Source organism: Raphanus sativus, chromosome 5 (genome assembly GCF_000801105.2).
Source record: "Raphanus sativus cultivar WK10039 chromosome 5, ASM80110v3, whole genome shotgun sequence".
Classification (NCBI taxonomy): Eukaryota; Viridiplantae; Streptophyta; class Magnoliopsida; order Brassicales; family Brassicaceae; genus Raphanus; species Raphanus sativus.
In genome coordinates, this window is record NC_079515.1 from 5155302 (window position 1) to 5181516 (window position 26215).

At 34.8% G+C, this 26215-nt stretch overlaps 4 protein-coding genes and 1 pseudogene across 5 annotated transcripts; 2 read left to right on the forward strand and 3 right to left on the reverse strand.

Annotated features, from left to right (window-relative positions):
• Positions 1–409: 409 nt before the first annotated feature.
• Positions 410–1227, reverse strand: LOC108859306 (PRA1 family protein F3). The gene has a single exon (XM_018633196.2). It carries the CDS (start codon positions 1149–1151, stop codon positions 606–608), a length of 546 nt encoding a protein of 181 aa, XP_018488698.1. The 5' UTR covers positions 1152–1227; the 3' UTR covers positions 410–605.
• A 3469-nt stretch (positions 1228–4696) lies between these two features.
• Positions 4697–8023, reverse strand: LOC108857636 (3-epi-6-deoxocathasterone 23-monooxygenase CYP90D1). Of its 2 annotated transcripts, none has more exons than XM_057010638.1 (7): positions 7678–8023; positions 7363–7486; positions 6493–6900; positions 6047–6136; positions 5763–5948; positions 5551–5672; positions 4697–5237 (listed from the first exon to the last, which is right to left on the reverse strand). In XM_057010638.1, the coding sequence occupies exons 1-7, from the start codon at positions 7932–7934 to the stop codon at positions 5153–5155; spliced, it is 1272 nt and encodes a 423-aa protein (XP_056866618.1). In that variant the 5' UTR covers positions 7935–8023; the 3' UTR covers positions 4697–5152. The 2 variants fall into 2 exon arrangements, with proteins under 2 accessions (XP_056866618.1, XP_018487141.1); XM_018631639.2 differs by having other exon boundaries at positions 7162–7486.
• A 2642-nt stretch (positions 8024–10665) lies between these two features.
• Positions 10666–12538, forward strand: LOC108857780 (uncharacterized). The gene is made up of 7 exons (XM_018631791.2): positions 10666–10923; positions 11059–11189; positions 11330–11419; positions 11702–11754; positions 11838–11940; positions 12054–12198; positions 12326–12538. The coding sequence occupies exons 1-7, from the start codon at positions 10722–10724 to the stop codon at positions 12349–12351; spliced, it is 750 nt and encodes a 249-aa protein (XP_018487293.1). The 5' UTR covers positions 10666–10721; the 3' UTR covers positions 12352–12538.
• A 1958-nt stretch (positions 12539–14496) lies between these two features.
• Positions 14497–15751, reverse strand: LOC130512898 (tubulin beta-3 chain-like; annotated as a pseudogene).
• Positions 15752–20972: 5221 nt separating this feature from the next.
• On the forward strand, positions 20973–26005 carry LOC108861609 (beta-galactosidase 1). The gene is made up of 18 exons (XM_018635510.2): positions 20973–21352; positions 21457–21552; positions 21674–21786; positions 21913–21979; positions 22111–22203; positions 22314–22457; positions 22788–22876; positions 22965–23070; positions 23175–23262; positions 23343–23461; positions 23571–23735; positions 23824–24002; positions 24089–24198; positions 24288–24397; positions 24496–24606; positions 24692–24802; positions 24884–25426; positions 25516–26005. The coding sequence occupies exons 1-18, from the start codon at positions 21185–21187 to the stop codon at positions 25624–25626; spliced, it is 2523 nt and encodes an 840-aa protein (XP_018491012.1). The 5' UTR covers positions 20973–21184; the 3' UTR covers positions 25627–26005.
• Positions 26006–26215: the final 210 nt, after the last annotated feature.

Below are 26215 nucleotides of genomic sequence, written 5' to 3' on the forward strand. Positions count from 1 at the left end.
AATCTTATAATCGAAATTTTAAAGTTCACTATTTTGCAATTTATGAAATTATGACGTTTCTACAAAATTTTAAAGAGAAAATGATAGATATAAAATAATTAAGATTAATTATTGTATTATTTGGAAACATTGATAGTAGTATAAAAATATATTGTTTGGAAACATTGATAGTAGTATAAAGAAATAAGTATATTGTTTGGAAACATTGATAGTATTATAAAGAAATAAGTATATTGTTTGGAAACATTGATAGTATTATAAAGAAATGAACATTAGTGATTTAATGTATGTTTAATTATAAAGTATAAAAATGTATTTAATTTAAAAACTTACAAAATAAATGTTAGGTCCAACAGAATGTTTCTGTTTTAATAAGATAGATGGTTCAGAGTTCAGACTTCAAACTCGAAATAACGTTCCTCACCCAAAACAAAGCTAAAAAAAATCCCAACTCCCAAACCAAACTCACACCCGATATAATAAATTAAAAGTTATTATCACACATCAAATGATAAAACAAGAAAAAACAATATAATATACAAAACTAAAATCGACACATTGAAAGTTCGAGATCAATTAATCGGTTCATGTCGACGGACATGACCTCAGGCAAGAGTTTCAGCCATCGCCGACTCTTCGTCCAAGAAGAGATCCTCCGTCTTCCTAACAACCGCATGGATCAAAACCAACACAGCTCCGACCAACAGCGCACCAGCTATATTTAGCGTCGCGTTCGTCAAGAACAGCAAAACAAGAGTAATCACCGATAAGCAAACCAACACCGTCTTATCATCGACCTGATAACTAAACAGCCTGATAGGCTCGTCGCGGAGGAAGTAGAGGAAGATCCAGACAAAGACCAACGCGGTCAAGACGATGAGCGACGTGGGATGCTCGATAAGGCTGAAGAAGATCACGACCAAGAAGACGATCGCGTAGTTCGTCTGGAAGTAGACGAGGTTCTTCTTGATTCTTGAGAAAGCGTCGGAGACGCCGCGAGGGAGTCCCATGGAGTGGAAGTCGAGCATCACTCTCCATGGCCGGCGCGTGGCGAGTCCGTCTTTGATGTGTTGCTTGACGCGTGAGATTGAGTCGAGGTCTACCACCGGCGAGCCGTGAGACGACGTCGGAATAGAGCCGTAGTTTGTCATTATTTTATTGTGTTAGTATGGAGTGGGAAATAAATGAAAGACTGTTGTTAGTTTATGAAAAAATTACATCTACAGACACATTTTGACTTTATAATTACACATAGAGACACAATGTGCTTGTCACACACTTTTTTCATGTATATTGTCTCTTCTACCCTTTTCTAAGCTAACTATAGACTTTCTTTTTCTTTTAATTCTATTGTTTTCATCCGATAAGCATCAGAGTATCTGATTCTTTTCTCTCTCCTCTCCAATTTCAAAACCTCTTTCACAGATCCATTAACCATAATCTCACTTATTTCCCTCTTCTGAAATCAATGAACCGATTCTCACCTTTAAAAATCCATGAACGGAGCTTCAATGTGGAGAGGACGATGCGACCGCGAGTTGGTCTGAGCTGATGGTGAGAACGACGACAAGCTCGTAGTGTGGAAGTGAAGATGAAGATGTTTAAGATGAATTTAATGAAAATATCATAACATAATGGAGATAGAAAGTGAAGATGTTTCTGTAAAGATGAATTTTGTAGAGTGATGTAAAACTATCAACACTCTGTTTTGAACATACAATAACAGAGTATGAAAAAAAAAGAGATAAACTACTTGGCTTCTTAGTGGTTTTACTGTCATGATGCTGCGTGTTTTACTTTCACAGCTTCTTTCCGTGAACTTCCACCGTCCAATTTATCTAAATCGTGGTCAATAAATCTGGACCAAGAAAAATTCAAGCATGATCCTGTGACCGTATCAGGGACAGCCTCAGCGATGGCATCATCACAGAGATGATATATATTAAACCCATGGATCGAGTAAACTTAATTGTTTCAAGAATCTGAAAATTTTTCGATGCCAATTTATATTTTTCCACAGTTGAGTTGTGGACAGAAATTGATGTACATAAATTCCTGTCCACAACTCAACTGTCAACAACTCTTCTTTTCACACCTTGTCCATCCCCAACTCCACTGTCCACAACTCTCTTGTCCACAGAACTAAGGCATTATTACGCAACCAACCATCGTGCGAGCTCTCATCCAACTCCAATCATCAGTCCCAAAATCCTAAAACACAATATTGTTTTCAATCTCTTTAAGTTCGAAAATGATTTTGTACCCTTAGACATGTCCATATATACTTGTCCACATCCACAAAAAATAACCAGAAATAATTAACAATAATGATAATAATAATTAGTTTACACCAAACTTTTTTCCACAAATTTAGCAAAAAAAAACTTTTTTTCCACAAAAGAGAAGAAAACTCCCGCATCAACTACGCTTCTATTCTGAGTTTTCAAAAATCAAAAACGTCAAACTCACCCAAACCTTCAGATCTGCTTTACTTTTTAAATCAGACGGTCCTAAGCATAGCACACTTTTCCATATACACTTTTCAATATTTATAACATCTTTATATTTACTTAACCGAACAGATATCATCTTAGACAAACAAAGGGTACTTTCGTCCAGTTTATGCCTCGATTTCATGAAAAGTGCTCCTCAAGCACAAAGTGACTGATCTTGTTAAAAAAGATACAAAAGTGTCCTATAATGTAATGGACTCTTGTATAAACTGTTAGGTGATGCACATTTGCATTTTTTAATTTTGTTAATGTATGTTTATGGAATAAAAAAAGATTGATTAGATAAGATCGTGATTATTTTCTACAAAACATTTTTTTGATAATATTCTTATAGATTAGCGTGGGGATCTGGTCAAACGTCTTGAAGTTAGATTTGGGAAACATAAACTTATACTAGTAGATAGATGTGATATTATGTGTTTAGTTCATGTGATTAACTTCATGAAGATTTTGATAAAGTAACGGTGACAGACAAGGAGTCACCGAGTGAGATGACATTATTGAACTGACCTACAGGTTGCACGTGGTCCCTTTCTAGAGGAGTCTCTCTGGCATATAGTTACTGTTTTAACATATGTTATGTCGGCAAGTACATGAGGAGTCTCTCTCCACCTACTTAACGCAATTTCATTGATTTTGGGCTTTTACAAATATAATGAACTTAGTTTAATGGGCCTGTCACAAATGAGGCCTCAATTTTGACAATATATGAGCCCAAGTTTTATCATGACACCAACCTGCTAGGGGTGTCAAAATGAGCTAGCTCGCTCAGCTCAGCTCAGCTCAGCTTATAGTAAGCTCGGCTCTTTCATGAGTTAGCTCAGATCACCTCATTTATTATATGAGTTTCAATATGTAAACTCGTACTCGGATCATCTAGATCATGAGTTAAATGAGCTAACTCGTGATCTAACACAAAATAATTATAACTATATTAAATTAGACATCGATAAAATTACTTCTATAGTATTATTTAAAATTTAATAAAACTATTAATCATAAATAACTTACCGTGAGTTCTGAGTTACGATAAGCAAAGTGAGAGGAGATGTATGTCAAATTTGAGATCAATGAAATTTGTGAGAGAGATGATATGGTTAACGTGAGTTTATATAGAAGATTTTGATAATTTCTAAACAGGATAGTCTCTTTTTTTTCTTCGGAAAAATTATAGATAACTTTTAAAAGTTTTACTCTTATATTACGTATGTATATTTTACATTTTAGTTTTAAAGATAAATTATCTTTTTCCATAAAGAAATGAACGAGCTCATGAGTCAGCTCATGTTCATTAACGATCGTTCATATAATTCGTGATCTTTTTTAAGCTCGATCATTAAACTCATTTATTAAATGAGCCTAAAATATAGTGATCATACTCATGAAAAAATTGAGCTGAGCTGAGCTAACTCATGAGTCGTAACTCATTTTGACACCCCTACAACCTGCTAGACGCTAAGGTTATAGTGATTTCTTAGGATAAAATGTGTTAAAGATTAAATTATCGGTTGGTGATGGTGTAAATAACGATGTTGGCTGTTAGTGATGTTCAGTGCGAACAACCCTTCTTTATCTGTTACGTTTAAATTAACTTTAGTGGGTTGTTATTTTATTTACATCTACTTATCTTATTGGAAGATAAGGAATATAACTTTCTTACTCATTATATAATTAACATGTAAATTAGAGGCCAAAGGTTGTCCTAACTTTCATCATTTCAAAATCCTTATCAAATCAGAAACTGGTAACATACGAAAAACTCCGTAACTACTTTAGAAATTACAAAATAATGATTGATAATTTTTAGTCCAGTTAATGAGATAAAAAGATTGAATATACTTGTTCACAATAACTCAGAGATACTCAAATGTAAACACATGATCACGATGCAGAGCTTGATACCACATGATCAATATAAACACATAAGCAACATAAGCAACAAACGCAACGTATCTTCAGTTCTTCTCCAGCTCTGACCTTTTTAAGCAGACCTCGCAGGTTTACTTCAATATCGAGAACTAGTAACTAAAGCAGACCTCACAAGTTTTGTTTGACAATTAGAACTATTATCTAAAGCATATCTCACAGGTTTAGTTACTGAGAACTACTAACTAATGAAAAATAACGAAAATACTGATGTATAACATATAAATAGTATATGAAAATGAATTGAAACGAAGATATCAGAATGAATGAGTCGTCGGAGTTCATAAAAAAAAAATCCATAATGTCCTAGTACATATACCAAGAAAAACAGTCGTGGAAATTAATCAGAATTCTACATCATGAATATATTTGATATAAATATCATACACTTTGACTTTGTAGCAAAAACGAGAAGTTCTGAATTTCTAATGTTGACAAAAAATAAATAAGCAGCTGGGATCCACGTGGAGCCCTTTCAACAATTATAAAGGTTTTGTGATTTTGTCGTTATATGTCCTTTGACGGAAAACGACGAATAATTGACACGCCTCCCACACGTGTGACTCCCTTTTGTCTCTACACTCCATGTATGTGTCTTTTCTGTCTCACTATCGCTTTCATTTCACTCCCATTTTCAACCACTCGTGTAACTTGTTAAACCTTTTACACTCTGATCATGCAAAATTGATTCTCCATTTTCCACTGAAAGAGAGTCACCTTCTTTTGATCCAAATGGGTAGTTTGTTCTTCATATGAACTGTAGGAAAATTTATAATTGTATCTTCTTCTGCAACCCATCTGCTTGTCATAACAAAAAGTCCAAAACATTAGGTTGTTATTAAACAAATTTGGACTTAGATCATTATATTTGAATGTTAGTTGCTAGCTACAAGCTTTCTCAAGAAGTACATTTCCGTTTTTGTCTTTTAATAACTGAGTCCAACTTGTCAAAAAGAGATGGAGACTTATATGGTCCTAATGTACTGGTTTGTCTAAAGCCTAGAGCACTTGCCACACCTTTATCTTCTTTTTTTGTCATCAATAATTTTATTTACACCAACACCATATATATGAATAGTTCTATAATAATATCATGTAATTATTTGATTACCTGAAGCGAGTGACAAGATGGTGAAGGAAAATTGAAGCCTCAAGTCGGGCCAAATCAAGACCAGGACACAACCTCTGGCCACCTCCAAAAGGACTGAAACTACTCGTGTTCATGTCCCTTTCCTAGTTAGTAAAAAAAACGTAGATCTAATTAAATATATAATTCGTCGTAAACATTTGGTTGTTTAACAACTGTATTTGAGTGATTCTTACTTGCCATCTCCAGGGATTGAATTTGTAGGGAGAGTCATAGTAAAGTTTATCAAGATGAACTGATCTGAGATAAGCCAAGAAGCACCATCCTTTTGGTATCACGTATCCTTTTATTTCAACATCCTTCATCGCTTTTCTCATCACTCCAATTATAACATTTCCCATTCTCAATGTCTCTGTAATGACCTGATGATAATTGGTGATATAAGTTTATTAAACGGCCTAATGAACCTTTTCACATATAATTATATAACTTATATCAGGCAAAAGGCGAACATATATACCTTTTGTGTAAAAGGTAAAGACAAATAGTCATTCCAATATAGTTGCTCTCCTGTCAATTCCTTCAAACTTTTCAGCTCCATGTTTTCTTCCTGAAAAATCATAAATATTTTAAATTAGAGCTTATTGTTTTATCGTAGCAATCATATATCCACGAGTTAATATCAGTTTCCAATCCATTGTTAAATTCTTTAATGAGTGATTTGCCTCACTCAATTGTGAAAGAGAGAATAGTCTTTCATTATAACATAAAGCTTTTCTTTTTCATGTCTAGAAGATTTTACTGGAGTCCATACTACAATGTAAAACTTATAGCCATCATGTGATATAAACATTAGGATCAAAATTCGTATATATACTTTAAAAATAAAATTTTAGCTTTTGATTAGAAGAAGGGTACCGAACTAATTAAACTATCATAACTTTGATTATGGTTTAAGTTAATTACCGTTAGAAAATGAAGAGCAGTAGGAGAATCGGATAGAAATTTGACAGCGAGGGTGATAAGGACAGGTACCGAATCGTGGCCAGGAATCATCATGTCAATCATATTGTTAGCAATCAAATTGTGAGTTAAGTTTTCACTTGAGTCCTTAAGCAGCACATCCACAACATCTTTTACAACAACACCATCTTCATTGCTTTTAGCTCTCTTGACTTTGCCTTCTATGATCTTTTCAACTTGCTTCACCATCTTTTTCTTAGCTTGGAGAGATCTACGAAGTTGGGTTCCAGGCAAGTTTATTGGCAGTGACATGAGTCCTCTGATGAATTGTTCAAATTCTTCCTTCAACTCTTCAAACTCTTCTCCTTTCTCTACACTTATTAATGCCTTTGCAAGTACCTTGAATGCAACCTACCAATTAAATAAAATAATTAATCACATATGAAAACATACTAAAAGGGTTAATAGTTGGTTCTCTTAAACAAAACAAAAAACGCAGAAACTTGTAATCATTATATCAAATGTAATGATTGTAACCATGTTCTTTAAAATAAATTAATGTTCCGTGGTGGTATGATTATGATTGCCCTTTTTAATTTTCAATTTTAATGCATGAATCGTCGTATATATTAAAAACTAACTAGTGAAATTATCAGGGAAGGGTATACTAACAGTCTTGGAAACATCTTGGAGGAGAACAGGTTGGTCCTCGGACCATAGATCCATGGATTCCAACAAAAACTTGTGCATGTCTCTAACTATTTGAGCTTTGAGAAGTGGTGACTTTAAGAACGAACCGACTAATCCATGGAACCTTCTGTGTAAACTCCCGTTTATCAGAAGTATTGACGATTTGCCCATGAGCTCCCTTACCGTTTTCGGGTAGAACGGCACAAATGCCGTGGAGTCGCTCTGTAAAACTGCTTTATTAACTTCTGCGTCCGTCGACACGATTGTAGCCGTTCCAAATATATGCGACTTAAACACTCTACCATACCTTTGCATACAAAAAATCAAACATATATATTTATAGATGATAGAAAAATAACGTTGTTAAATGGCAAAATAGCATATTTGATACTTTCCAAGGGCTTATTTTTCTTTATAAGTATTAAAGTCAAGTTTAGTTTTAAATTTGTAAATATACTGTGAACATTAAAGGGTTAAGAGGGGGAGAAGAGTTCATACATAAGTCGACGCTTGTCCATGAAACTCTCGGGATGGTCAGAGTAAGCAGAAGAGACGAACTCGATTGTTTCTCCGAGGACAGGCCATCCCAGGCTTCCTTGTGGAAACCTTGGTCCGTGGCTGTGAGTACTAACATTCTCAATAAGTTTCTTCTTTGAAGTTGAGGATGTTCTGAGACCGTTGATCTTGTTAAAGATGAAGATGATGATGACAAGGAGGAAGAAGGACAAGAGTAAAAGTGATGAAGAAATGTCCATTAATGTTTTAACTTAGCCGCACGCACACGAATGGGTTTGTGTTAAAAAAAATTTGGTTGTTTGTTTTTGGGACTTTCTTTCAACTTGAATCTGTCCTGGTATCTCTCTTTATATAACTTTAATCATGGTGCGGTGTGGCAACAAATCATGTGGCTGATAATAATTTTATTTTATTTCCGAGTTTATTTATTTAATTTAGACGTGATAATGTGAAGTATGTATAACTGGTAAGATAGTACGTCATACACTCAATAATCTTAATTTCGTTAGAATCTAACCTGCAAAGCAACGCAACTTACAAAAACACACAAATAGAGTATAGTCAGAAAATAGTAAGAGATGAATTGAAGCATGCGCAGGGATAAAAAAAACAAATTAAGCATTTAGTAAATCTTACCTTATTTTGTTAACACCGCTAACCTTATTATATAAAGATTATATCAAGTGTATTCAAGTTATTTTTACAAGACATGATCTTATGGACTTGCAAAAATATCTTTCTACTTAGAACATGAAAATAAAAGAAAGAAATAAGTTATTTTTATCAAGCTGTTACTTTTATATCCATAAATTGAGCCAAGCAAATATCAATAATTTTGGTAAAAAACATTTAAAGAAGTAAAGTTCTATAAGAAAATTAAAAGAATAGATAAAGAATATATCGAAAGAAAAGTGTGCTAATTAATTGTCTTTTGGCTTGTGGGGTATTTTGGGTGCGCATTCGTGCAAAATTCCACTAGGTCACATATCTTATTTCACCGTATAACACATCTTTTTGTCATGATCGTAGTGGATACATGACATGCATGCTCATATGTATCATTTATGCGCATTGCGCAAAGATATTCATGAGAATACAATTACAGTATCTGGGTGTGGGTGTACACATATGTCAATACGTAGGAGTGGTTACGACTTTGGGAGGGATATCGTACGCAGATCAGAACGGTTCCTTGAGACTTTGAAAAATGTGGTTTGCTTTTGAATTGGTTCATATGAGATCAAAACCCGCTTAAAATGTTAATGACTAGAGATGTATTGAAGCTTAGTTTAGTGTATATGATTATGATGCTAGACCGCTCAGCATCCAAAAACCATACTCAACTCTTGGACTGCAGATATGTTAACCACGTAACACATTACGTAATCAAACGAAGCTCTGCAATAAAATCATGATATTTTTATTTAAGGGTTAAGGCTAATTTAATCTCCTCATGGGTGGACCACATGCACACCACCTCACTTTCATACAGCTTGTGCATGTATGATCTCTGGTATAATACATTAGAATCTAAAGAGGTGAGGTTGTTTAGCCGCTTGACTACTTTGTTTATACAAACTTTGAACCTAAAAAGCCACTCCTTTAATTAAATTTAACATCTAACCTTTTGACTAATGCCAAACAATAAACTTAGCGATTCTCTTTTTATTTACTTTATAATAGTTTTCCCAGTATTTATTAATTATTTGGGAAACTTATGATTCTTTTATAATATCTATAAACGCCATTTATAAGCTTTTCGATCAAGCAATACCTAACACGGGAGCTATCTTTATATGATCATTACATTAATTGTATATACATTTTGATCAAGAGAAAATGAAAGACACTATACAAAATTAGTGCTTCAATCATATCTAATTATTGCATGAGTTCCTTTGATTTAAGGTCGTGCATCTTTGGAAATCCGAGAGGGTTTTTGAATAAAGTGTATGAAATCTATTATTTACTTCATTCTTCTCCTCTTCTTCTCTTTTTTTTTGCAGAAACTGAAATTATTGATCTGTATTTTCTTGCCCAAAAAGTCTCAAAGATTGAGAGTTTGCAGAACAGAATAAGAAAAAAAAAACAATTCAACATAAACGAGAGTCAAATAATATGCATTACTTATAATTTTGGGGAGTTGTGGGGTTGTTTTCATTTGGACCATATCTCCATGTGAAGAATCACTTGAAGTTAAAAACTGGAGAATATTTTGCCCCATTTGATTTCACAATCTCTAGGGGTTTGGATAGCCAAGAACATGATCCTTTGTCCTCTTTATGACATTGATGCAAAACCACTATACCTACCATTTTGACCCTTCGATAACACTTATGCTATACTTTTTGTAATCTTTATGTAAGAATCTGTCTATACACATTGACCATAGTCTGACTAAACCCAGCCCCAGACATCAAGAAGAATTGTGTCTCAAACTCAAACTATGTAATATCTTTATTGGTGACCATACGCATGCTGCTAGAATATTAATAAAGTATATCAATTAATATTTGATTTCTTGTCCACCAGTTCACCTTTTTCCTCTAACATGCATTTGAAGATCATTAGCTCGTTGTTGTTTCAATAGTTATACCTGCTCATGTGTCCCAGCCCATATTTGTAGCTACTACGGGACACGAAACACACAAGCAAAAGGTATACAGTCTCTGGTAAAATTAAAACATCAAATTAAAAAAGGTTTTCAACATTATATAACCTTATGTAAAAGAACATGTAAACCCTGGAGGGTCCTCGGTCAGGTGTGGACAAGTTATATAACACACTACACTATAGAGGAGATTCATGGACCACAAAATGCAAGTCCTAGGTCTCTCATATAGGTGCAGAGATCAACAATAAACCCTCCAACCCGATTGAAAAGTAAAAGGCCTAACAGAGCAAGTAAAAGCCCAATTAAGGCCCATGTACCTAATACGACGACGTAACAGCTAACGAAGCGTCTCGTGGCCTTATCGTTGGAAACTAACTCGAAAGGAAGGACTAAAGAAGAGAGTGAAGCTTCAATGGTGATTCTATCAGGGAGCTTCTCCGTGAGAGCTGCCTTGGATACACAGCCTAGACTTCCGTACAACCCTAACGCGCCTCGGAAAGCGAAGAAAACCCCTAACAGCAACTCTTTCTTACCGCCGCCTTTACCTCCTCCTCCACCGTCTCCTCGAATCAGCATCTCCGTCGACGATTTGCTCAAGCGACCCGCAAGTAAAGGTAGACGCTTTCTTAACGGAATCGCGTAGATTAAGCGAACCCTGATTAAAAGTTTCAATTTTTTTGTTTTCTGGTTCTATTGATTGGAGATATGATATGGTTTAGTAAGATTGTGTGTGTTTGATGTGTGTGTAGAGTTGAGTGAAGAAGTTGATGATAGTTATATGGGATATGAGACGTGGTCTCCAAGTCCACCAAAGCTTGAGAAGCCCAGATCAGTTTTCAATGCTGCTTCTTTGGCTTTTATAGGTGATTCCATTTATGAGGTTCGTTTTTGTTGTTGCTCTCATGCTTTTAATTAAGTTTTTTTTTTGTTGCTCTTAATCTTTGTGCTAAGTGCGGATTGTATGTAACTACTCTCTCACGGGAAAGCTTCTTCTTTTTGGTTTTGTTTTGTTTTTTGCAGCTATATGCTCGTAGGCATTTCCTTTTCCCTCCACTTAGTATTGAAGATTATAACGATCGTGTTAGAGCTGTGGTGCGCTGTGAAGCTCAGGTTTGTCATCTTTTTGTTCTCAGATCAGTATTTGAATGTGGTGTTATCTCCCATTCTCGAAGAAGCAGAGTATTGTGTGTGTTTGCTCTGTTTCATGGGTTTGCTATATAGTCTTTAGATCTTTCATCTAGTTACACCATAAATTCTATTGGTATCAGCTCAATGATATTTGTAGTTTTCTTTTCCATTTATTTTACTACAAAATTTTGGGCTTAAAACTTTTGAGTAATTGTTGTTATCTAATATGTTAACTGCTAACTTTTTGTCATCATCTTGTTTCAGTATGTTTTGCTGAAGAAACTTGTTGATGATGATTTCCTGACAAAGGAAGAGAGGTCAGTTACTCAGTCAAGTCCACATTTGATTTCATTTCTCTCATTGATTGTATCTGGTCTGATGAATTGTGTATTTGCTGCAGGGATGTCCTCAGGTGGGGAAAAAATCTAGGCTCGGCTAGAACACGTTCAAGAAGGCGTGCAGGTGTTGCAGTTTATAACAAAGCATCATCATTGGAGACACTGGTAAGCTCCTCCCGAGTAGCTAAACTTACATTGTGTTTGAAAGTTAAAAAAAAAAAAATCCTTCTTGTTTTGCGTGATACCTAAACCTGCTTTCCTCTGTTTTTAATTTCAAGATTGGTTATCTGTATCTGACGAACGGGAAAAGATTAGAGAAGATAATGGAGAAGCTAGGATTCTCAAGCGACTCTTCGACTGAGATCATGATTGAAATGGCCAAGCCAAAGCCATCAGAATCAAACCTGCCTTCCTTTGTACTCAGTGAGTTTAAATCTTTCTCCCTTCATTTAAATCAGTCATAAATTTCATTTAGTTGATAATACTCTCGGTGAAGCGACACATATCATAACCATCTTCTCCTTTTCTTTTTCTTTTGGCGAATCTCTAGATGAGCAAGTGTCAACAGTAGTATAGTAAAGGTCGTTTACTCTCTCAGATCATGCAAACGCTGAAGGATCATCAGAGTTAGGCCGGTTTAGCTTTTCATTGTTCACTGAACCGGAGAGTATGTGTATTGTGCGTACACATCGTGATACATACGAATGTGTAAAACTCCTACTGGTTCTCAAATCAAAATGCTCATTTTTGTCTTCTGTCCCAATGATGATGCTTGTACAGTTGTACTACTAACAAAGATATATATTTTTTTGGGTCAAAACTAACAAAGATATTATACATAGATAACGAGTAGCGGTTAAAAATGGGAATCGTCATCTTATAATTCTGCAAGTTGAGACAATGCTACTATAGGACGTATTTTAAATTCATTTGATAAACACGATATTAAATTGTAAATGTTACCTTCATCATTTAATCCAATCCACAACAGCAAGATCCTTTATTCATCTAATCCACAACAGCAACATCCTTATCCAAAAATGAAAAGCGAAATAAGTATCTAGTCACTAGTAGTCAGTAGACTTTAGATTCGGTTGTCATTGGTGACTTCTCTTTCTAAGTAGGCCTAGTAGTTTGAACTATAGGGCCCATAACCGGCCTACGAAAACCTGTACTATTGCAATGGATTACAATGGACCGACCAAATCAATCAATGTGAGATTCCTTTGTAGTACAAAATATCACAAATTTCTTAGCTTTCTTTACTCATTTTTTTTTTAATATTACTAAAATTAGATGACACGAGCAAAGATACCATAAAAGGGAAAATAGTATGTAAGAATAATAAATACAATTTTCATATTTTCCGAATTAGATATCAGTTGTAGCGTTGTTTATCTGCATGTCACTTGCGCCTAGTCGAAACGATCAGTTGTAGTATTCTACGACACATAAGCGAATGATATTTGGTTGTAGGTCGCGATTGCATGTTGCAGCTACATGCAATGGAACACGGCTATGGTCAGTGTTTTTAGTTAAGATATATCTTAAACTCTTTTTCTCTCTTTCGAACCCACCAAGAACAGTACATTCTCGTTTTGCTAGAATTATATCTGTTCAATTTGTATCACAAGGGACCCCTAAAAAGATTAAAGGATCAAGATTGATGGGAATGGTATTAAATTTGAATATGTGGCAGTCTCATCCGTATTATTTTTCTTGTGTGAATAAGATAAAAATCATATGAGGGAACGAACAAAAGAAAAGAAGATAAAACATATCATATTTTTGTAGCTCCTATCTTTTACACATAGACAGCCACTCATTTTCTTTGTAACGTCGATGCCTTATTGTCCTATAACATTGCACATTATCCAGCAGATGTTCATCATGGCTCCCACCGACAAGGTTGACGTGTCACACTTATCGTGGACCCGACGTTTTCTTCCACTTGTTTCTCATCCAGATTTCTCGTTCTTCCCCACTATTTTGATAGAAGAGTAAAATCAAATGAGACTTGTTTTAACCCGCTTATTTGTTCCTTTGTTTAGTGATAGTTCTCTTTTCGAGTTCTAGTTTCATTTTATTTTATCTTGAATTATGGAATGTCCAATCCCAAAAAGAGGAAAATAATCATCATTCTTTGTATTTTTATGTACTGGTTATATATTTTAGAGAAATTTATCATGTTAGATGTGATCTGTCGAGAAAGTGAAGAAGAAACGAGACCTTTCATATAAATATAGGATAAGGCAATCGATGATAAAGAATCAAGAACTAGCTAAAACAATATCTACAACGTAATTAAGCCGTCGAAATAAATGCACCCTCTCAAAACAATTATTTAGGAACCTCTTCTTGCTATATATGGATAAGGTTAATGTATACGTTTCTATCGATACTATTTTCGATTGTGAAAGCCTGAAAGGTATCTCGACTATATACATAATACATATGCATAAGTGTGACGCCTAACTTTAAATTTGGGTCTACAAAAATCTAACTACAACAAATTACCTCAACAAGGGAACATAGTTACAATATAATATATGCACAAATAGGTGTGATCGTCGGCATCTAACCTGCAAACTTGAGTGCAATTAGTCAGTCACAGAAAGGATTATTATCTTAGAGCATGTGCAATGGTGGATTTGTGGATGGAATCCTTAGGATTAGTTTAATATTATTTTTTATTTTTTAAATAGTTAAGGATTCTTACAACAAAGGTGTGTGCAATGGTGTTACTTAATTAGGAGTTCTTAAGTGTTGATGACACAAAAAGAAGCTAATTAGTTCACTCTTGATATGTTTATATATTCCTAACTATTGCACACACACTTGCCAATACACACACTTGGTATTGCTGGTACTCTGAGGCAAGATCGTTCATGTTGCTCTCTGCTTCTGTGAACTCCGTCTCGATGTTGAGTTCCCAATGAAAGTGGATGCCATCTTCAAACCGGTGGGAGGGATGTCACAGACTGTCAACAAAGTAGGAAGAGTTCTTGTTCTCCACGTTCAGCATCTGCTCGTCGACTTCCTTTGTGCTCATCTTACCACGAAACATGGCAAAGGCTGTGAGGTGACGCCCGTGCCTTGGGTCAGCAGCACATATCATGTTCTTGGAGTCCCACATTTGCTGGGTGAGTTCGGGGACAGTGAGGGAACGGTACTGCTGAGATCCTCTTGAGGTGAGAGGAGCAAATATCAAATGGTTCAAGTCACCAACTGTATAAAGAAAAAAAAAGAGAGAGAACATGTATATAAGTTACCTCCTCGCCACATAAACAAAAATGCTTATTAAAGAGCAAGCAGTATACTTTCACGTCAATAAACATGCACACCTCTTGTGTTAAATGAGTACAAAACATACCAAAGACTCAGATGACACTTAATATTGGCCATTGGTATAAGATAATAGTAGCTCAATAATGTATTCTGTTGATGAGATCAATACAGATGACCAGAGAATAACAACAGAGCTAATAACACAAAACACAGAAGGCATATACATACAAAAGAACAGACAACTAAGCACAGTCACAAAACAATAGGTTACATACAGCGAGATCATCAATCAAGGCTATTAGATACTGCAAATTAGAATTGCTATACAAAACAATGACCAAAATCATGAAAGTATCTGTGAAAGTATCTTCCACCATAAAAAGCAATGACAAAAGAGACTAAGGAGAAACTGAATCAATGAATCAAATAGAGGTTTTACTCACACGCCAGCATCGTCACGACCTAGAAGCTTAATAGGTGTGCCGGATTTGGGAGAAATTGTATCGTCAGGAACCTCGTTCGAAAAAGAAAAACTCAAGTCGCTCTTGATCGTCTCGACCCCAAAGATTCCACCTCTCTTAAGGTTTCTCCAAATCCGATTTCGATTTGCAACTTTCTCTCCCGTCTTCTTCGCGGACGACGTTCTCTTCCATGGAGAATTAATTTTTTTTTACAAAAAGAAACCCAATCTCCCATCGTCATGTGTTCTAAGGACCGGGTCCTTCTATTCCTTATTTACGGACTGATCCGTAGTAACAGTAGCCAAAATATTATTATTATATTTTATTTATTGTAAGATTAATTCCTAAGGATTTGGGAAGGACTGCCGTTGCAGATGGCCTTATAACGTATGTACGTATACCAGCGTTGGGTTTCATGTGTAAGAATTACAGTAGATGAAAAAACATATATTTCGATCATTTTTCTAAGAAAGAACCAAGATTCTCATTTCGTATAATTATCAATAAGCTGCAACATGCATGCATGCTTGTCCCCGCGGGTCAATATAATTTATACTACAAATTATTAAATTTGTCATCATCACAAAATAGAAATATCTTTGCAAGTGGTTGTAAACTATGCGCCATAATTGAGTCAAAACACTGTGTAATTGAGTTGGTTAATTACCTATATGTTTATACATAATTGGATTTTAGAGAAAAAAGTCGAATTCCTTGTGATTGATTTTTTAGTGGCAAAAATAATTTCATTCATGTTCCAATTGTGAAGAGCACATGTAGTTTTTTTGTATGATCGTACGGAATGTAAAAATCAATAGTAATTAAGAAACTCCAATCCCAAGTAATCGATCTGTACTCTCTAGCTTTCACCAGTCTTACATAGGTTTTTTTGGTAAAATCAGTCTTACGTAGTTACATAATGTATATGTATTTCAATGATTTAACGTGCCATGAGTTGGATCAGCTATAGGTTGAAGGGTTATCTCTAATGTAGCTAGATTGCATGATTGATTTAAAACCAGTATTTGCCTCTAGTATTTCTGCTTGGGTCATATGAGTCCCAAAGATCATCGTCCACATGCATGTCGTTGAAAACATGACTAACTACGTTTGCAGGAGCAATCAATTCTTGAAGATTGCCAAATATAATCGCTCATTAGTATTACTATTATATTAAAGTTACGAAATACTATATCACTTTTTTAAAGTTGACTATAGACGATAGTAATCAAGATTTAAGGAAAACTGCTCGGATCTAAATATTCTAACATAATCACAAGTACAGAGACATGGCCTTCGCGTTAGCTTCTCTCTTTCTAGTGCTATATTATTTTAAAGAAAATTGAAAAATAATTTAATTACTGTCTTAATAAAAAAACATTAGGAAATGATTATTAATTTAGAACCCATTATGTACAGCCGCCCAGTACAGGTTTTCAAGATCCTACGGAACAAAAGAAAAATCAAACCAGTGCAGTATTGATAATCTTTGCAAGTGGGAAAGGAATAAACTAATGAACACGAGAACAGAACGCAGAAACTGTTGTTGTCGTCGCAGTTAAACGGGTTTGGTTTCATTCATTATTGATCTACTTTTCTATTTTTATTCTTGGTTTCGTTTTCAGTTTAATTCCTCCACGTAACTCAATGCGTGATTGATCAACTTACAACGTTATTTCTTCGTAAAACACCTATGCCAATGTAAGTCTTTCATCGTAGTTGTTATTTTTTTTCCTCATGGTAGTTGTTTATGTCAAAGCTTTCATCATAGTTGTTAGATGATATATATAGGTATGCATACTCTCCATGACTCCATATAGACCATAGTCCATACTGATACTATATATAACATATAGTCACATAATCTCGTCTAATAGATATATGCATGTATGTTTGTATAGTTACTTATTTTTGATAATGATTTAGGCTTTATTTGACGATGATGTCTCAATAAAAGACTCAACAATAAAACAAATGATAATAGAAGAAACGAGAGTCTTTCTGCCAAGAGACTCTTGTACCACATGTTAGAAAATCAAGATAATGACTCAATTTATTAAAACAACAAGACGCAATTATTTATTCCAAGAGATTCACATGAGTCTCCTACCAATGCTCACACATGCCCTTAGTGGTTTAGACTGTGGCTAGCTCTTTGCCATAATATCATACGTACACGTGCATCTTGTATATAGATTGCTCGACTACCACTTCACAACTCGAATAATTTGTTCTTATGTTATCTGATGACGAGGACAAAGAAATGGTTTCCATCCAATGTAATCGATTGGGTTGTTAACTTTAACGATTCTTTACAAACACGATATCTCCCTCTGTTTGACACCTTGTCTCTTGGCTAATAACAATTATTGTGTGTATGTTTGCGTGTTTTGATGAGTATATAATATAAGACTATAATATTTCAAAAAAAAAAGTTTAGACATTGTTGTATATCTATCTTATTAAAACAGAAACATTGTGTTGGACCTAACATTTATTTTGTAAGTTTTTAAATTAAATACACATTTATACTTTATAGTTAAACCTACATTAAATCACTAATATTCTTTTCTTTATACTACTATCCATGTTTCCAAACAATATATTTATTTCTTTATACTACTATCAATGTTTCCAAACAATATATTTTTATACTACTATCAATGTTTCCAAACAATACAATAATTAATCTTAGTTATTTTATATCTATCATTTTCTCTTTAAAATTTTGTAGAAACGTTATAATTTCATAAATTGCAAAATAATGAACTTTAAAATTTGGATTATAAGACTACAAAATATGAAACTATTACAATTTAAATCCAATTAGATTACATATCGGTCATCCATCAGTTCAATCGGTTAGTCTCGGGTTTTAGTGATTTTTTTTAATATGAATATTTTAAAAACCTAAATTGAATTGTCAGATCTCCGGATTAACCGGTATAATTACAATCGGGTTGAATTTAGAAACACTGATTTAAATACAAAAATATTTTAAATATACACTCTTTAAAAATTACCAAAATATTTGTTAAGTTATTAGTGAAATTTTTCATCGTAAAATATTCCGCGCTTCCAAAGCGCGGGTCAAAATCTAGTATCTTATTAAAGCAGAAACATTCTAACTTCTTCTAGGTAGATTTTAAAGTTGGACATCACATTATTATTCTTAGCCTAACCTTTCATTTAAATATTTCCTTAGAGAGTTTAATGTAGAGCACATATCATTTAACTCTACCGTAATTAATATTATCCTATCATTTAACTCCACCGTAATTATCATTTAACATCACCTCTTTTTATCTATTCTTTCATTTAACATTAACTCCATCGAACTTTCATATGAACGTAAATCATTTGACTATAACTTAACTACACCGCAAATTATTTACAAAATATCTAAATCATTTGACTATCATTTAACACCACCGTATATATTATATAATAGTACAAATATAACAACCCCTCTCTTTTATTATAGTCAAATGAATACAAGAAATGTCTCCAATATAAATATTACACGAGTCTGAGTTTTTAAAAATAAATATATAAATAAATAAAAATAAAAATAAACGTTACACATGTTATTAAAAATATAAACGAGTCCAAAACATGTCATTGCCCAATTTTAACTATCTTAATCCAATTATCTCCCAAACCAATGGATTGAATTAACCAAATAATTTAACAGCATGTTTCAACCACATCAGTACTTTTTGTTGAAACTCAATACTAAAGATATCATAATATTTTTTTCTTGATGCTCAAATAATGAATATACACTAAATAGAAACATCAATTTATTCTTTAAAAATAATCAATTATGGGAAAACACCTTCTCCAAGTTAAAAATATATTCTTATTTCAATAATAGAAACATCAATTCAAACTTTTAAAAAATCGATTAAGAGTTTACTATACCTAAAATCTCGGTGGCAATCAAATATTCACAATCAAATTTATAGATTTGAAATATCGTAAATATGGAAAACCCCCTTTCTCCAAGATTAATCTACTATACCAAAAATCTCGGTTTTATGGGATTTTGTATTTATGTATATCTAACTTAATAGGTAACTTGACATATTATGGGATTTCAATAACAGAAACATCAATTTTAACTTAAAAAAAATCAATTATGAGTCTACTAGCCTAAAAATAAATTAAAGAAAAGGAAAATAAGATGTAGCTATTTTTTTCTCTCTTTCCTGGATAATTTGTTGTTACTAATATGCTTATTAATTCTATATGGACATGGAAATTTATAATGAAATTTTCTTTCTTGGGCATAATAGTTATTTTGTCAATAAATATAAAACAAAAAAGATTGTGTATTTTTATTGCACTTAACTTTCTAAAAAAACACATTGTCATTTTTAATTTATTGAATTTTTTGCATACACATTCAAAATACTATTCTTCTAATAAAAATTTGAATCTATAATTGTTTTTGGATTAATACAGATTCATTTAAATTATTTTACTAAACATAAAACATTTATGTATCCGCACGGTTAATCTTTCTTGCTATTTTTTTCCATTAAATTTTCTGTTTATCTATTTTATAATAATTAATAACTATTTTATTAAAATTATAATGAAGACTTCAGTTTTGTTCGTCTAAATCGTATTGGTTAATATTAAATTAGTGTATCCATCTTATGTCTATATCTATAATACACTATTACGTTAGTCCAAATCGTATTGGTTACTATTAGATTAGTGGTTCACAATACATCTGTAATACACTGTTATTTTAATCGAAATCGTACTGGTTAATATTATATTAATGTTTGCACCATACAATTATATCTCTAATACACCAATGAAAAACTATTAATACAAAATAACAGTTTTCATTGTTTTTAAACAATACATTTTGGACAAACTCGAAATTATATAAAACTACATTATGTGAAATAGACAAACTCTAAATTGTATTGACTACTATAGAATATATGTTATTTTGTTAAAACAAAATAAAACCCGCGCAGTCGCGCGGGTCATGATCTAGTTTGTTTTAAATTAGTAATAGATAACTAAACTATAGCTAACTCTCCCATCCATTAATATGAATAGGACATATGAACGAAATTGTAGATATTGACACCGCCAGCCATATATAGGTTGCACCGTCCAATCTCGATTTTTCTGATGGTCTCAAAATTATAGACAAAATCGACATAATCCTAGATTTAAATGGTCATCTAATTGAAAAGCTGTTCTAATTCTAAGTTTAGTTAACAATATACAGTCGTCTGTTTTTAAATTAAATTAATTCGTCATATACACTGTATAACCCGTAAACGACACCGTATCCGGGAATTATTGAAAAGAAACAAATGAGAAAGGCCAAAACATGGTGGGTCCCAAAAAGTCTCTCAACGGTAGGTCCTACTAGATACCTCTTCTCACATTGCTCGAGTGCTTAAAAGCAGCTGCAACGCAACTCTAATTGAGAGCATCCGAACAAAAAAAAAAGGAAAAACGCAAGTTTTCATCTTTTCACACTCCAAGAATCTAACTTTCCCCATTCTCTTACAAAAGTTTTGAGCTAAAAGAAAGCTTCAACCTTTTGTGCTTCCGACCATAACCATTCTTATCTCCTCTTCTCTCTGCGGCTCAACTAAAGAAGAGAGTAGAAGACAGTCTGAGCCATGAAGAATGTGGCTATAGCGGCGGCAGCTTCAGCTCTGTTTCTTCTAGGGTTTCTAGTCTCTTCAGTCTCTGCCTCTGTCTCTTACGATAGCAGAGCCATTACCATCAATGGCAAAAGAAGAATCCTTATCTCTGGATCTATTCATTACCCCAGAAGCACTCCCGAGGTTTTGTTTAGTTTTAGAGTTTATTCCAAAAGTGTTCTGTAATCTCTCATACCCCCCACATTGTTTCCTTATCTGGATATGTATGTTTGTGTGTGTGTGTGTAGATGTGGCCAGATCTAATTAGGAAAGCTAAAGAAGGAGGTTTGGATGTGATTCAGACTTATGTTTTCTGGAATGGACACGAGCCTTCTCCTGGCAAAGTAAGTAAAAAAAAAAATCTTACCTTTTTAATTTAATTGGATCTGTTTTGTGTGTGTGTGTGAATGAAGTACTGATTCATTGGATTCCACTTTAATGTTTTTTTTTTGGCTTCATCTGCAGTATTATTTCGAAGGCAACTATGATTTGGTTAAGTTTGTCAAGTTGGTCCAACAATCTGGACTTTATCTTCATCTCCGGATTGGTCCTTATGTCTGTGCTGAATGGAACTTCGGGTAACTAACTATTTATTAGCTAAATTTACTGTCTCTTATCCTCAAAATAGAAAGGTAAAAAAAGGATAAAAATTTCCCAGAATAATCTAAATATGATTGTTTGTTTCTGTTTTAATTTTTTCTCAGTGGATTTCCTGTTTGGCTTAAGTATGTTCCAGGGATTAGCTTCAGAACAGATAACGGTCCTTTCAAGGTTTAAACATGTTTTTTTTTTCCTAAGCTAATCTAGTCTTCATTTTGAAGTTACTAAAACTCACTCACACTTGTTCCATTGACTCTTGTTTGACTCATGAGATTTTTTTTTTTTTTTGGTTCTTTCTGAAGGCTCAAATGCAAAGGTTTACTACAAAGATTGTTAACATGATGAAAGCTGAGAGGCTGTTTGAGTCCCAAGGCGGTCCTATAATCCTCTCTCAGGTAAATATAAAAAAAAACCTTCTTTATGTGAATTCTTGGGTTTTAGCAATCCTAGTATAGACTGAGAATGAGACTAAGGAGAGTTTTTGTCTGTGTATGTGTTGTGACAGATTGAAAATGAATATGGACCATTGGAATATGAGCTAGGTGCACCGGGACGGTCTTACACCAACTGGGCAGCTAAAATGGCTGTGGGGCTAGGCACTGGTGTCCCTTGGGTCATGTGCAAACAAGACGATGCACCCGACCCCATTGTAAGCCTTCTTCTTTTGTCTTGTCCCCTGGGACATTTTTTTTCTTCATTAGCTGTAAGCCTTCTTTGTTTCTAATGAGATTATTTCATTAAATATTAGTTATTCATTTAAGTTGCACATGCTTTGGTGTTACTTCTTTTCATGCTCTTTTGTTCTTTCCTTGACTATTATCACATTCTTCTGTCTCAAATAATGAAATATTATTCAATCATTTTAAGCAAATTCCTCGACAAAAACACATGTGGATCATTACAATAATGATCAGTCTCTTTTCTCCTTTTACATATTTGTTTAACTTGTTGAATCTATATTTGCTCTCTCTCTGCCTAGATCAATGCTTGCAATGGCTTCTATTGCGATTACTTCTCTCCAAACAAGGCTTACAAACCCAAAATGTGGACTGAAGCCTGGACTGGATGGTAAGCAAGAAAACTCAAAAAGTGAAATCTCTTCCTTCTATTATTGCTTTGCAGTGTTCTCAGTCTGTTCTCTCTAATGTTACTACAGGTTTACAAAGTTTGGAGGCCCAGTTCCTTATCGTCCAGCTGAAGATATGGCCTTTTCCGTTGCAAGGTTTATCCAAAAAGGTGGATCTTTCATCAATTACTACATGGTAAAAGCTTTTTGTTTATTCACCAATTCTTCACAAAGTTAAATCATATCCCTCTTTTTGAGCTATATTCCCAATTCTCTCATACAAATGGTTTCTTGCTTCAGTATCACGGTGGAACAAATTTTGGCCGAACTGCTGGTGGTCCGTTTATTGCAACCAGCTATGACTATGACGCGCCTCTGGACGAATACGGTAAAACTTCTGCTAAATCTCTCTTTCTTTTTTTTTCTATTTACTAAAGATAGTAAGTAACTGATGCCCTCTACAAACAGGACTTGAAAGGCAGCCTAAGTGGGGTCACTTGAAAGATTTGCATAGAGCGATCAAGCTGTGTGAGCCAGCATTAGTATCAGGAGAGCCCACCAGGATGCCCCTTGGAAACTATCAAGAGGTCTCACTCAACTCAAAGCCTTTTTTTTTCCTTTTCTTCGTTAATATTGTTTTTTTTTTGCTTTTATCAACTTGTTAAAACTTAAATGTACATATGAAAAAATGTGCAGGCTCATGTGTACAAATCGAAATCTGGGGCTTGTTCTGCATTCTTAGCAAATTACAATCCAAGATCTTACGCCAAAGTTTCTTTTGGGAGCAACCACTACAATCTACCTCCATGGTCTATTAGTATTCTCCCAGACTGCAAAAACACAGTTTACAACACAGCCAGGGTAAGAAGAAGAAATAATCATTATATGCTTGGACTACATATAACTATATGAGTAACGTATCATGTTTCTTCTTGGTTTTGGCTTGTAGGTTGGTGCTCAAATTTCAAGGATGAAAATGGTTCAGGTTCCTGTTCATGGAGGATTATCTTGGCAAGCATACAATGAAGACCCATCAACTTACATTGATGAGTCCTTCACAATGGTTGGATTAGTGGAGCAGATCAACACCACACGAGACACTTCTGACTACCTGTGGTACATGACTGAGTAAGTAGTATCCGATTGACCTTTCAGAATCTCTGAATGCATTTTTGACTTTCTTTAAAAATGGTTTTCTTTCTATTGTTTTACAGTGTTAAGATTGATTCCAACGAAGGGTTTTTAAGGAGTGGAGACTTGCCGACTCTTACTGTTCTATCAGCTGGACATGCTATGCATGTATTCATCAATGGCCAGTTATCTGGTAACTGCTTTGTTTACTAGTTTAAAAGCATCACAAAGAATAATCCGCTGGTCATATTTTGACATGTCTTTGGACTATCTCTTATCCAGGATCTGCTTATGGCGGCTTAGACTCTCCTAAGATAACATTCCGACAAGGTGTGAATCTAAGAGCTGGTTTCAACAAAATTGCGATACTAAGCATCGCTGTTGGTCTCCCGGTTAGTCCCTAGCACCAAACTTTTTCCTAACTGATCCATTGGCCTAAGTTGGACAAAGAAGATGGTCTTAAACTATGTGTTGTGTGGATACAATGCAGAATGTGGGTCCACATTTTGAGACATGGAATGCTGGAGTTCTGGGTCCAGTTTCATTGAACGGTCTCAATGGAGGACGGAGGGATCTGTCATGGCAGAAATGGACTTACAAGGTAACATTAATAAAGATAAAATCCTCTGTTGCCCCAGTTATGAGTTTCTGTCACTCCACTGACTTAGTGATTTACCTTTTTTCAGGTTGGTCTCAGAGGAGAGAGTCTAAGTCTTCATTCACTCAGCGGGAGCACATCGGTTGAGTGGGCAGAAGGTGCATATGTTGCACAAAAGCAGCCGCTCACTTGGTACAAGGTAAACATCTCTCGAGTTCATCTTCCTTAAAACAATATTAGTTTCTGGTGGTTTAACATGTCTCCATTGGTTTTGTTTCAGACGACATTCTCTGCACCAGCTGGCGACTCGCCGTTGGCTGTGGACATGGGAAGCATGGGAAAAGGTCAGATATGGATTAACGGGCAGAGCCTGGGACGTCACTGGCCTGCGTATAAAGCAGTTGGTTCTTGCGGCGAGTGTTCTTATACCGGAACATTCAACGAGAACAAGTGCTTAAGAAACTGTGGAGAGGCTTCCCAGAGATGGTACCATGTCCCAAGGTCGTGGCTGAAACCAAGTGGGAATCTATTGGTTGTCTTTGAGGAATGGGGAGGAGATCCGAACGGAATCTCGTTTGTCAGAAGGGAGGTGGACAGTGTCTGTGCAGATATCTATGAATGGCAATCAACGCTTGTGAATTACCAGTTGCGTTCTTCGGGGAAAGTTAACAAACCGCTGCATCCCAAAGTGCATTTGCAATGTGGGCCTGGGCAGAAGATGACCTCGGTGAAGTTTGCTAGCTTCGGTACACCTGAAGGAACTTGTGGTAGTTACCGTCAAGGAAGCTGTCACGCTCACCACTCCTATGATGCCTTCAACAGAGTAAGTTTCGTAAAAGCATGGATATTTTGTTCTGTTTTGAACTTTGGAATGTGTACTGAAAGTTGTTTTTTTTTTTCTGTCTCTTGCAGCTTTGTGTTGGGCAGAATTGGTGTTCTGTAACTGTAGCACCTGAGATGTTTGGTGGAGACCCGTGTCCAAATGTGATGAAGAAACTAGCGGTGGAAGCGGTTTGCGCTTAAAATGAAACCAGAGGCAGCAGCTAGCAATCAAAACTGTTAAAAAGTGGGGTTGGTTACTTTCGCATTCTTACAGGTTTTGTGGTCCTTGTTAGTTTGTTTTGGCTATTTATTCCGGTGGAAGTTGTACAAAGGGACACAACAACACACACCGTTGATTTATATGTAAATAAGCTTGGGGTTGGGTTTGGTAATTGTAATCCAAGAAAGAAGATGCACACTGAGACTGGGAGAATCTTAGTCCATGTGTTTAGATTCTTTGCTAGAAACTTCAAGGCGAGAAACTGAGAGTAGACTATTCTCCCTTGGGACGGTTCTTTGTTATTGTTGTATTAGCTGAGACATTTTCTCTGCAATTATCTCATTGCTAAACTTGTATTAACGTTTTTTATTTCTCTTGAATAAATCAATTCAAGTCCAATATAAATGCGAATTTGACAAGCATCCGTAGGACAGGGTGAATGGATGGATGCTTGTCAGAGCCTAAGAGGATCCAAATAAGCATCCAAGGTGAAATACACAACAGATTCCACGTTTGCATATAACGAATGCTTCATCACTGTCCACCTTGGATGCTTATTTGGCTCCTATT

What these genes read in the sequence shown, in the direction of transcription:
- LOC108857636 (XM_018631639.2), bottom strand. Translation starts at nt 7,934, where the DNA reads ATGGACATTTCTTCATCACTTTTACTCTTGTCCTTCTTCCTCCTTGTC. An exon ending in ATGGACAAGCGTCGACTTAT is followed by an intron (nt 7,487 to 7,677) that starts GTATGAACTCTT and finishes TTGTATGCAAAG; the next exon opens with GTATGGTAGAGTGTTTAAGT. An exon ending in TCCAAGATGTTTCCAAGACT is followed by an intron (nt 6,901 to 7,161) that starts GTTAGTATACCC and finishes TTTAATTGGTAG; the next exon opens with GTTGCATTCAAGGTACTTGC.
- LOC108857780 (XM_018631791.2), top strand. Translation starts at nt 10,722, where the DNA reads ATGGTGATTCTATCAGGGAGCTTCTCCGTGAGAGCTGCCTTGGATACA. An exon ending in TAGGTGATTCCATTTATGAG is followed by an intron (nt 11,190 to 11,329) that starts GTTCGTTTTTGT and finishes TGTTTTTTGCAG; the next exon opens with CTATATGCTCGTAGGCATTT. An exon ending in TTCCTGACAAAGGAAGAGAG is followed by an intron (nt 11,755 to 11,837) that starts GTCAGTTACTCA and finishes TATTTGCTGCAG; the next exon opens with GGATGTCCTCAGGTGGGGAA.
- LOC108861609 (XM_018635510.2), top strand. Translation starts at nt 21,185, where the DNA reads ATGAAGAATGTGGCTATAGCGGCGGCAGCTTCAGCTCTGTTTCTTCTA. An exon ending in CCCTTGGAAACTATCAAGAG is followed by an intron (nt 23,462 to 23,570) that starts GTCTCACTCAAC and finishes AAAAATGTGCAG; the next exon opens with GCTCATGTGTACAAATCGAA. An exon ending in CATCAATGGCCAGTTATCTG is followed by an intron (nt 24,199 to 24,287) that starts GTAACTGCTTTG and finishes TCTCTTATCCAG; the next exon opens with GATCTGCTTATGGCGGCTTA.
- LOC108859306 (XM_018633196.2), bottom strand. Translation starts at nt 1,151, where the DNA reads ATGACAAACTACGGCTCTATTCCGACGTCGTCTCACGGCTCGCCGGTG.